General features: G+C 54.3%; 1 protein-coding gene across 6 annotated transcripts in view; it reads right to left on the reverse strand.

Moving 5' to 3' along the window:
• The window catches only part of IFT140 (intraflagellar transport 140), a 70,320-nt gene that overhangs the window by 29,978 nt on the left and 28,267 nt on the right, over window positions 1–12,075 (reverse strand). For all 6 annotated transcript variants that reach the window (XM_024759362.1, XM_024759358.1, XM_024759361.1 and 3 more), the window contains 5 exons: window positions 10,731–10,848; window positions 8,273–8,403; window positions 7,681–7,849; window positions 6,224–6,355; window positions 2,349–2,548 (listed from right to left, as the gene is read on the reverse strand). In XM_024759362.1, the coding sequence (XP_024615130.1) occupies window positions 2,349–2,548; window positions 6,224–6,355; window positions 7,681–7,849; window positions 8,273–8,403; window positions 10,731–10,848 (750 nt within the window). The remainder of the gene's footprint in view (window positions 1–2,348; window positions 2,549–6,223; window positions 6,356–7,680; window positions 7,850–8,272; window positions 8,404–10,730; window positions 10,849–12,075) is intronic.

Here is a 12,075-nt window from a genome sequence, read left to right on the forward strand (position 1 = left end):
CGCCACGGCCCACTTCACGCTCGCGCACGTCCTGTCCTGGAGACCAGCTCCGGAGAGGCACGTCCGGGATGGCAGCCACCTCGCTCTCTGCCCTGGCCCAGGAGTAATTTATTCTGTATCTGCCAAGAGGGGCGTCCTGGGTCATATTTACTTTGATAAAGCAGAACACAGGGAATAGTTCTGAACTGTCCGTGATCTTCCTCCAGGGACTCAGAATTTACAGTCAGATGGTTACGGCTTTACAACAGGACTGTGTTAGTGATGTCCATTTACTCCTGATTATCTTCCTAAGTTAAAATAAAACACAAACCTCTTACCACGGTTTAAAACTTGTGTTTTATCCATTACACTGCCACGTGGTGAAGGAATATAGCTTATTCTTCTGTAGCTTTGTGGGTCAGCAGTCAGAGAAGGGTTGACACATTTTACAGGCCAGGGGGCAGAGCGCTGGGGACCACTCATGGCTCACTCATGTTTCCGTTCAGAAGTCCCCGTTTCTACAGACCCTAAGCACTGGCCGGACAACGGCAGGTTCACAGTTGGCACAGTATGAAGGAAAAAGTCTATTGGCTTAAAAAATTTCAGAGATTGATTCACTTTTTTCCCTAGAAAAGTCTTCAGTGCATCCAGCCAAACTTGGTGGGCTACAGAAGACCTTCCCAGCACCAGCCTGGTGCCAGCAGCCCTGGACCTGACTCTGTAGCAGGGACTAAGCCCCAGGCTGAACACAAGCACCTAAGAGCTGCCTCAGGGGCTCAAAAACCAGCCCACGTCCCCTGGGACCGGGCTGGGTTGCCCGGCCACACCCGCGAGGACAGTCCCCCGAGAGCGCAGCTGCTTGTTCCCGTGCCACGAAGCACATCTTCCAGCCCAGGAAACGAGGGACAGTGGTGGGCACTGTGCAAAGTCCGTGGTCGTGGTGTGGGGGTGGTCACTGTCTGGCTGCTGCCCCCACACTAGGCCAACCCTTTAAGAAACATTTAGCTTTGCTACCCAGACGATGTGCAGTGACCAGTCTGGAATTCGAAGGCCACGCTGCCCCAGGAATTTGTCTTTAGTCAGAGCAAGAGGTAGATCCGGTTGTTGCTTTAAAAAAACATAAAGCAACAGAGAATGACTTAAAGCACGTCTGGGCTGACCACGGATAGAAGCGCAGCTCAGGGCAGAGGTACAGTCAGCACATTAGGGGACCCAAAGGGCTGCCCTTCCTCCCCTGGGCACCTCAAGCTGTACAGTCTTAGCAGTGTTACATACACGACTACATATACTGCATGGGCCATGTGCTTACCTACGGTCTGTGATCGAGTTCCTATGAAACGGAAAGTGCCTCCAGCCACTCTTCACTTCCCTGATCAAAAGCCTCTTGCCCACCTGCAGCAGGGAAAAGCCCCTCTGCTGTGGACCAAGACCAGGTCTCAGGCTGCTTCTCGGTTACAGACCCATCACTGCAGACAAGGGTTGCTGGGGTGCCCTATCTCCCGTCCTCTTCCCACTTGAATTTCACCCTTCAATAGTTTTTCTACTCTTTGGCAATTAAAATCTGTCAAATGCTCCTGAGGAGCTCTGAATTCTCACAGGCACAGAGAGGAAGCTGCTTATAGGTAGCCCTTGATTGACAACTTAGAGCAATTTTAATTGCATTTTGCCTGCCGTTTTGAGAGTTTACTATCAAAACCTTTACTGTTTAGGGCTTCCCTCGTGGCACAGTGGTTAAGAATCTGCCTGCCAATGCAGGGGACACGGGTTCAAGCCCTGGTCCAGGAAGATCCCACATTCTGCGGAGCAACTAAGCCCCGCGTGCCACAACTACTGAGCCTGCACTCTACAGCCTGCGAGCCACAACTCCTGAGCCTGTGTGCCACAACTACTGAAGCTCGGGTGCCTAAAGCCCGTGCTCCGCAACAAGAGAAGCCACTGCAATGAGAAGCCTACGCACCGCAAGGAAGAGTAGCTCCTGTTCACCACAACTAGAGAAAGCCCGTGCACAGCAACGAAGACCCAACGCAGCCAAAAACAAAAAAAACTTTTCTGTTTAGTGCAATTATTCCTGGACAGACAGATGTTATAAATATTTAGCAACTACAGAACTTTCAACTAGGAAGTGTCCACTGTAAAGTAAATCAAAACAACTAAATCACAGCCCACGAGACACCGAGCATTGCGAGGCCAGCCAGGTGCCCATATACAACCAGGTTTCCACCAGCACCAGCATCCCCTTGAGTGAAAACCCATGAGACACCAGGAACGTCAAGAAGAGTCAGCGACGATGAGACTTGTGGGGAGGGAAGAGACCCGAAGGAGGGCCACAGGGAGTTGGGTGCGGCACACCTCGCGAGCAGAACCCTCACCTCTTGATGAGCTTGATGGACCGGAAGGCTTCGTCCATGTCCCCGACAGCCAGGAAGAAGGTGAAGTTGAGCATGGCATCTCGCGTGGGCTTGTCACAGTCTTCTAGCCCCACGAAGTCCCGCAGGGGCCTCCTGCCCACCATCTGGGGGATGCGCTGGGACCCGGAGTCCACCTGGTCCTCGAGGTCCACTTCTCCTGGCTGAACGACAAAGGGCACTGTTTATTTGTGGATCCCTGTAAAGCCAGGGCCCACCCCGGGCCTCTCCCTGGGGGTACTCGTCAGCTGCGGGGACCCTCTGCACACAGACCCCATATTCAGCAATACTCTCGGCAAACACAACGCACGTCTGCAGGCCCCTTGAAGTTAGCAGAACTTGGGGCTCTGGCTTCAGACAGCGGGTGACGCAGGCTGTCAACGCACAGGGACCTGCCAGCCGCTAAGGCACTAACATCAGCTGCTCAACAGCCGTGAACAGGCGTGAAAATCCCTACCTCCCAGGGCCGTTTGTAAAATTCCTAGAAAGAGCTTTTACTATCAAGTCAGACCTGTGTACATGTGCAGAGGGTATTAAAATCGACGCCAGCATCACTGCAGGTGGAAGTTTCCAAAATGTAACCTGGATTAGTGGTGGTGAGCCCTCTGCTGGTGCTTCTCAGAAAACGCCCCCACCACACCCCCAATGCAGGGAGAGGAAGGAGATCCTGTGGTCCCAGCACAAGCACAGTTTAGTGCACTGTCTGGACCATGCCTTCTGCACCAGCTCCAGCCACAAATCCTTCTCAAGTCCACTTCCCTCCTCCCAGCTAGACAGGGTTCCATGCCCTCCACTCACCCCTGGGCTGGATCCGCACACACACCCCTTGGTCTCCCACCTGGCTTGCTCTCTCTCTGCAGCGTCCATTCGTCTGATTACACAGGCTCCCCTGTGTAGAGAGTTCATGATCCATCTCCTTGGACCCCACTCCCCTACCCTGGCAGTTTCGTATCTGCTGTGACTCTGACTCCTTCACCACCTGCCTCTGACTCAGTTCCCAGTAGCTCCTGTGTCACGGATCCTTCTGAAGTTCAACTGTAGCCCCCAACTTTGGGGGTACTTGATCTGGGCCTTGAAACCCTGGTAGGATTTATCAGACCCAGGTGGACGGGGAGACCCTCCAGGCACAGAGCAGAGCATAAGCAGAGGCCAAGAGCAGCCCTGGTCAGGGTTTGTGGACGAGTGGCGGGGTCACATCCGGCGGGAAGCTGAGTCCTCAAGTTTGGGCTGATTTTGCACTGAGTGGGAAACCTTCAGAAAACGTGGACACAAAAACCATGGGGGGGGTGGTACTTGCTGTCTGCTGTGGTGTCACAAATCACGAGACAGAAGCCTGACCTCCGTCAGCCTTGCTGTGGGTCTGATGCCCCGTCCTCATTAGAGCCCTGCTCCCCACGAGCACACGCAGGAATTCTCACAGAAACAAGTGCGCCCACGGTCACGGCTCACGGTGCCCCCTGTCTGCATTCACCTTGGGTTCTGCTCTCGAGGGGATGAGCCACCTGCCCTGGACACATGTGGGAGCTGGGGGCCCAGGGCTGTTCGACTGACACCACACCCTTGAGTGTGCGGACAGGAACCTCGGGACGCCAGGCGCTTCAGGGAAATAGGCTGCATGGGCCCCTCCTCTCCCGCACTGAGAGATCAAATGAATAAGACTTCCCGTATTGCAAACACAGGTAAGTGAAATACTTCCTCACCACAAGCATTAGGAGACAAGACTGTTCGTGCTGCCCCAATGAGGAGCTGACGCCCTGCCAGGCCCCTGACAAAGCTGGAGCATGTGAGGTGGGAGGTGTCAGCACACAGACAGCTGTTGCTTAAAACAAAGAAAACCACATCTTGGGGCAACTGCAAAGCTCAGGTAACAGGGAGGAGCATCACGCAGGCCTCTGCTAGGCCAACAGCTCCAAGTGGATGCTCGGGGGGAAGAGAGCTGAGGGGCTGGCGGAGGGGAGGATGGTGCTCAGACTGAAGGAAACAAGCCCAGGCGTGAAGACGTGGGAGACGCCCAAGAGAAGGAGCTCAAAGGCTGTCTCTACGTTTTGAGTCTCAAATCAAAGAGAAATGAAAACGTATAAAAGCACTAAATAAGAATGAAATTCAGAAAAATGCTGGTCTGGAGGCACTGGTCTATTCAAAAGAGGGAACTCAGAAAACCTGCATGGACGGAGCGCAGGAGCTCCTGGAATCGAAACCACACAGCCTCACAAAGTTCACTGCATCGGATCACAAGTCAAAGTGCAGAAAAGACTATTCACTGCCGACCTCGATGGCTGGGGATACTGTTCCCAGGGGCAACCCTGGCCTGTGGTCTCAGGGGGGCACGTTGCACGAGGGCTTCAGCACAGCCTGAGACCCACAGACCCACACGGCTCGCCCATGACAGTCACAGAACAAAGAGCAGAGAGCCCACCCTGGGCCTTCCTGCCAAACCTCTTCAGGTCAGTAATAACCCTGGGAGGGGCCCGGGGAGACCTGCGTCCTGGCTTCTGAGCAGACAGCCATTCACACAGGCAAGGGGCCTCAGCTCGGGAGCTGGCAGAGATAGCCAAGCTCAGATGGCATGTCCACCATCTCTGGGGGTCCTCTGGGGTCTGCCCTTACCTCTGGCTAAAAAAGGAACACTTGCTAACGGCAAAAAATACAGAGTTCATGTTTAGGGTTGATTTTAAATCACCCTATGCTAAGAGCTAAAAAATATCCAAGTAAAAGTCTACATACTTCAGTCCTTCTTCTGACACAACAGTAAATAAAGACGCGGCAGGGGAGCCCAAAGAGCTGATGACGGGGAGGAGTCTGCAGATTTTACGAGAATAGGAGCAGCAGCGGCCAGCACATACATTCGCAGTCCTGCAGATCGGAAGGCACGAACGACAGGCTGCAGCCTTCAGGTCCCAGCGCAGCCGCGCCTCCTCTGTGCAGGCGGTGTTGGTGCCCGGCTGAGAACAGGTGACTCAGCCAGTGTTTCAACTGGTCTGGACATTCCGCCACCCCTACCCCCCAGATGCACCCACCCCCGTGATCAGCACGGCATCTCAGGGCAGAGGATGGCTGATTTCAGGTCTAGGAGGGACCGTGGGGACGTGGAGACCAGGTTCCAGGGAAGGCAAATAACTCATCCAAAATACCCTTGTTGGCGGTGGGGGATGGGGTGGGTGGTGTGTGCTGAAAACAACCCTGTTTGATCAAAAATTTAAAAACACACCCGTGGGACTTCCCTGGTGGTCCAGTGGTTGGGACTTTGCCTTCCAATGCGGGGGTGCGGGTTCGATCCCTGGTGGGAGAGCTAAGATCCCACATGCCTCAGGGCCAAAACACCAAAACATAAAACAGAAGCAACAGCGTAACAAATTCAGTGAAGACTTTAAAAACGGTCCACATCAAAAAAGTAAATAAAAATAAAAAAAAATAAAAACAACCAGTGTATGTAACGCACACACACGTGGGCAAAGGACAAGACCTCTCCTGAAAGGCTGCCCGCCAGCCTTTCCTAGCAACCATCTCTGGGGGCTGTGACCACGGAGATTTGCAGCATCGTTGGTCTTTATTTGAAGCTTCTGCATTTCCTACAGTGAATATAGGAATACGTACTTTTAAAAAACCAGCTAGAATTTTTAAAAAGAAGACAGGAAAGTGGAAAGGTACGGTGCTTTTGGGGGACACCGGAAGGGACAACCCTCAGCAGCACTGCTGCCTGCCTGCCTTTCCCCACACAGAAACCTCGGATCTGCGGGAATCTCAGGTGACAAATCAGGGCACACGGTTTGCTTGTTTAACGGAAGAGCCCTGGTGGGGAGGAGGGCCTGAGACACGGCCGCACACATGGAGGCTCCCACCTTTCGCATGAAGTAATAATGGGGCACTTGGATTCCCAGGAGCGTCTGGAAGACGGGAGGCCGGAGGAAGCTGTCCTGCAACAGGAAGCCGTGCTCTTCAGAGACGAAGAAAGACAGGACCAGCACGTCTGCCTGCAGAGGGAGACGTTCTGTCTTAGTTTGGCAATAATTTTCCTGAATCTCGCCCAATCCCATTTTCACTGCTGGGATATTTACATAAAACACAAAGAAAGTAGAGGGGCCAACACATGGGCACACAGATAACCCCCTTCCTCCTCGGGGCACACAGCAACGACACCAGGCTCCGCTATTCTCTGACGCCCCTCCTGGAGGACACATCTCGTCTGGCCTGGGAGCCACTAGACCCATCTCGCTGACCTTGTGGTGAAAACTAACCCTTCCACCCGCGCTGGTGAGTGAAGCTCAGGAGCTCCCATGTTTCAAGAGTAGCCCCTTCAGTTTCTTGACTTTGACATGGAGACTCTGCTCTGCTCTCAGGCAGGGACAGTGGAGAGGCCGATGCTCGGCGGGACCCTGTCCTGCAGGACTCGGCCGCAGACACTTCTGCCCAGGAGACGCGGAGGCTGAGGGGCTGGTGGCTGCCCTGCTGTGTGAGTGCCTACGTCTCCTCACCAACTTCACAAGACCAGGAGCCTTTCGCCGGCCATGCCCCCACCCTCCAAGTGGGAGCGAGTGCCCCCAACTTGCTCGTCACTAGACCCTCTCTCTCATCTTCGAGTCTCCACTCCAGTGACACAGATGCCAACAGGGCCCCTCTCGCCACTCCTGTTTCAGACCCAGAGACCGATTTGCTTCTGAAAACATCAGGGTGTGGAAACCCCGCTGCTGGTAGCCTCAGGGGATCCAGCCTCTCACATCCTGGAAGGAAGTCCCTTTGGCAGGGACACAAGTCACCCAAAGCTCTAGGGCCGCCCGGCCTTTGCTGACCTACTGAGGACCTTACGAAAGATCCCTCTGGGTCACAGAGAGGCACATGCAGCCCCCGGGCTTTCTCAGGGATCGCTGGGTGTCCTGCAGGACCCGAGACTTGGAAAGTGTTGGAGTCCTGGGCCCGAGAGTCACCAGTTTTGGGGAGGGAGGCCCTGCAAAGCCGGGGGTTGGGGTGGAGACAGGGGCGAGGGGGCCAATCGGTCGAGGGATGACTGAGGAGTCGGCCTCAGTAACTGGACCCCACAGGATGAGCTGACATCAAGGGGTAAGTTCACGTTAACTGTTTTGATAAAGAGCTCTGAGCTGCTGAGAGAAAATGGCACGTGACAGAGGGTGGGGCCAGCCCTCAGTGTCAACCCAGAGGGGATAGGTGTCCCCCGGCATCCTGGGGGTGAGCGCTTGCTCTCCTGAATCCATTCCCCAGAACTTCCCTGTGGACCATGTTGGGAAGACAGAGCCTGCCACGTCCCCACCAATCTAAACACAAAGGCGACAGCATGTGGTACCGTGGGGCCTGTGCTGGCCTCGCCCAGGGCCTTCCTGTCCGTTGGCTGCAGCGGGGCGCCCGGCACTTCCTGCACGGCTTCACACACAAACAGCCTGGGCTCACTCTGATCCCAGAAGTGGCTCACAGGCACAAGATTCGTCAGCCTCTCATCTGCAAGGGCCTGGCTTCTGAAAGGGAGAGACGGACCCTCACACACGTGGTACATCAATGCCCTGAAGAATGCATACCCACCAATGCCCCACTGTGTTTTCAGAAACACTCTCCATGCCAACAGAGATGCTGATGGGCCCTCTGTGCCCCAAGACTCAGGCTGCCCTTGTGGACACTCGAGTTGCAGCCCTTTCAGAAGCTCGAGTTCCGACCCCATGAATCCAGACCTTAGAACCTGGAAAACAGATTAGAGACTCAAGTCCACCCCGACTGACCAGGGGAGTTTGTTTCTATTTCACCTCTGGTTTCCACCACTCGTGATCTCTGAGCTCTCCCAAGGGTGAAGTAAACTTAGCAACAACCTGCCTCGAAGCCAACAAGTAACTGAACATCGTTTTCAACATTTTTTTCAACAAAATCCTCCCAAACCACAATCTTACTTCTTAGTCTCCTGTCCATTAAAGGACAACGTCTCTCTCTGATCTATCTGTCCCCTCTTGAAGTCGAGGATGGTCACTGTGTCCATTTCCACGTCGTAGAAGCAGATTCTGGAATCGGGGCTGTTGTCAGCCTGGGGAAGAGAGAGCTGGAGCTCAGGGTACCCGCCCACTGAGAGCCACACGCCTGGAAGAGATGCCCGGGTCATCCACCCAGCCGCTCCCATGAGCGGGCCTCCAGCATTCGTAATTCGAACGTCAGCTTACGTTCATCCTGCTGAAATGGCTATGGATTTACTACTTTCTAATTTCAGAAAACTGAAGACAAATTCTCAGACTGTGCAGGTCGACTATGGCTGTCTAGTTGTTCTTAATACAGACGTGAGTGTGATGTCATCTTACCTGAGGTGGATTAACCATGGGCACAAGGAGGGACCGAGATTGTGATAAACGAATTCTCACGCAAGTGAGTAAAAATGAAGTAAACACCATAGAGAAGCTCCAGAAAAGCTGAGAAAAGGGAACCAGCTTGGTTGTTGGGGCAAAATGCCTAGAACTCATATAGACTGTTAAACCTTTATCCCCACAGATACTGGGACGGTAAAGGGACGTGCTTACTTAAGAAAAGAAAGGCAAGAAAATGAAAAATTACTGATATCTTCGACAAAAGAAAATACTGTAAGCTTAAAAGCAATGGAAGAAATCACAAATTAAAAATCATCAATAGGTTTGACTAAATAAAAACGCAAGCTCCTAGTCATCACAATTCCCTAAGCAAAATGACAAACAACGAAGTGTCTGGGACACGGTAAGATGGTCCAGGACTCAGTCTCCACCCCAGACACCACGCCCGCCCTGCCCCGTCTACAAGGAGAGGGGCTCCATCCCATCCTCCTCCTCCTGCTTCTCCCAGCCTCTCCTCCCCTGGGGAGTGCCAGTGGGGCAGGGGAGCTATCTTTCACTGCAAGCCCCCTCAACCTAGCTCAACTTTTCTTTCTTTGATTTTTTCTTTCACCAGGGCGAGCATTCCTGACCCTGGTCTGAGCGTTGAGCTCCCTCAAGCTCGCTCTGCTCTTTAGAATCAGGCCTCTGGAGACAATGGTCACTCAGCAGTCCGCACTTCTCACCAGCGTCCACACCCAGCACCAAGGAAAATGCCCTTCCCGGGACTGCCCAGCACCACGTCCCGATACCCTGCCTACCTCCTGTGTGGGTGTCTCCTGCCTGTGTGTGGATACCCGGGCAGTGTCCTGGCCACTGATGGAATGAGTGACCCAGGACTGCCTGGTGTGCGGTGCCTGCCTGTCTCTCCCCATCAGCTCAGCTGCTTCCCCTCCCTCAGCCTCCCCAGGTCCACCCTGGCCTCCGGCTGGTAGGAACCCCACCTCCAGCCAGACCTCCTGGCTGAGACTCAGGCTTGTGTCTAACTGTCCACAGGCCACCCTTCAAATGCCTTAACTCAACAACCAGACAGGACCCCCCCTCCGTCCCCCAAAGGCTCCTCACCCAGCTCCTCTCAGATCCTGTCCTTCCCTGCCCTACAGCCAGGTATGGCTGTGATGGGCCCCAAGGGATCTTCCACCTTGTGATAGCCCACTGACCACTCAGCCTGGGCCTCCCCCTCTGCCAGTGACCGGAGACCTTGGTGAAGCCATGCTTCTGCCACGGGGTCGCACTCTGACGCCTTGGCGGGGCTGTGCCCCCATCACTTGCCCACCTGGCGAGCCCACACCTGGGCTCAACCTCCACCTCCCCTGGAAGCCTCCGGAACTCTTGAGAGCTGTTCCACCTACCACTGACCTCCAGCCCTTCACCTCTCCTCTCAGCTCTCACCATGGTTGTAAAAATTTACTCGAGTCTGCTTCTCCGAGGGGAGGGGCCGATTCCCCGATTTAACCGATCAGTTTGTGTTTACAGTGGCCAGCAAAGTGTGTGGTACATGGAGGGCAACCAGCAATCCACTCTTGAATGAACGAGTGAGAGAATGAGTGAATAAATAAGTGAGCGAATGAGTGAGTGAGCAAATGAACGTGTGAGTGAATGCATGAGGAGAGCATGAACAGACACTGCCGGGTGGGAAGGCAGTAGCTCCTCCAGAGCAGGCGACCCAGCCACCTGCCTCCTTCACACTCACGTCGTGTGTCTCTCTAAGCAAGAGGCTCCAAGGTCCTTCCACAGTCATCACCCCTGGTGCCCAGAGAATTTAGTCGGGTGATGGAAAGAGGCAGAAAAGGGAAGAGGTGAGGGTCTCTGCAAAGCAGAAACCACTGCTCCTGATGAAACAGGGAGTGAAGGAAGGTGGGGAGGTGAAGGGTGGCCCCAGGCAAGAGGAGAGGCCAGACAGAAAGCTCCCCCACCACTCCGCCCGGCCGGGGAGGAGGGGACGTCAAGAGCGCGGGGTGTGGGGCACAGAAGGGCCAGCCGGAGGGGTGGGAAGAGCTGTGCGCACGAGCGGACTCACCTTGCTAAGGAGGATGCTGATCTTGCTGCCGCTGGCATTGCACCTGAGGGAGGCCATGCCCCCAACGCCGGGGACCAGCCCTGCCAGGCTCCTGCAGCTGCAGTGCACCTTCGCCTCTCTGCGGGGAGGGACGCGGTCTCAGTGGCACCGCCGTGGGATGGCAGGCGCCCCTTCTCCTTGCAGCCTGGAACCTGGGCCCAGAGAACTGAGTTCCGCTTGGGCCCAACTGCTCTCACTTCGGTAATGTGAGACCCAGGAAATGGGCTGAGCTCAGAACATAGGGTGATTTTTTATTTTTACATTTTTTTTGTCAAGGTATAATTGACACACACGTTATCTTAGTTTCAGCTGTACAACATAACAATCTGCTACTTGGTGGGTGAGGTTTTAAAATTCTGTTTCTGTGAACAAACACGAACACGTATTTTGTCCCTGTCTCACACAGGAGCAGCTTATTAAGGCTGCTTCATCGTCCCCACAGCACAGCTGGCCGGGGTCTCTGCTGCCCATACTTCATTACAGCTGTGTGCTTTTCCGCTGTGTGGACAAACTAAAATTTATTTAATTAATTCCCTGTTTAGTTGTTTCAGTTTGTTGCCATTAGAAACAACGCTGGCTTGTAGAGGTATCTCATTATGATTTTTTTTGCTTTATTCACATTTCCTTACTTTTCTCCTAGTGTCCTCTGTCTGTCCTAGGCCCCTGTCCAGGCCCCACTTGACATTTAATTGTCTCGTCTCCCTGGGCCCCTCTGAGCTGGGACAGAGTCTCCAGGCTCATTTGGTGTATTTCCTGCTCCAGTCCCAGTATCGGTCCCAGCATCATTTCTCCGAGGAGATCAGTTCCCTTTACTGTAGGACTTAGAGACCCAGATCCGGGCACGGGATGTGCTCGTTGCTCTTGGGGTGTCATTGCCCTCAGGCCCCCACGGCTGACAGAGCAAGGCTGTGTGTATACTGACTGGTGTGTATCCTCGTAGCCGTGGTAACTTTATATGCATCCACCTGCATCTACGTGAAGCTACACTCGGCTTCAGACTCACGTCTCCACCTTGGATGCACCAGCACAGGGGTCACTCCAGCCTCCACCCCTGCTGATCTGGAACCTCCCACCCAGGCGAGAAGCTGGCTCCCTCGGGCTCCCATCCCATCCTTCGGCTGCTCATGTCCAGCCTGGATGGCAGTGTGGGTACTGCTCCCCGAGCCCCATGGGAACTGACTTCGTCTGCAGAGCACATGCTGTGTGCGGCCCCTTAGCCCTTAGTCTCACGGTCCCACTCGGTGCCAGGGTGACCCAGGCGGCACCTGGTTCCCAGGGAGGCAGTTCCACACACTCAGGTAGTCCT

This window comes from Neophocaena asiaeorientalis, unplaced genomic scaffold (assembly GCF_003031525.2).
Source record: "Neophocaena asiaeorientalis asiaeorientalis breed wild unplaced genomic scaffold, Neophocaena_asiaeorientalis_V1.1 scaffold254, whole genome shotgun sequence".
Taxonomy (NCBI): Eukaryota; Metazoa; Chordata; class Mammalia; order Artiodactyla; family Phocoenidae; genus Neophocaena; species Neophocaena asiaeorientalis.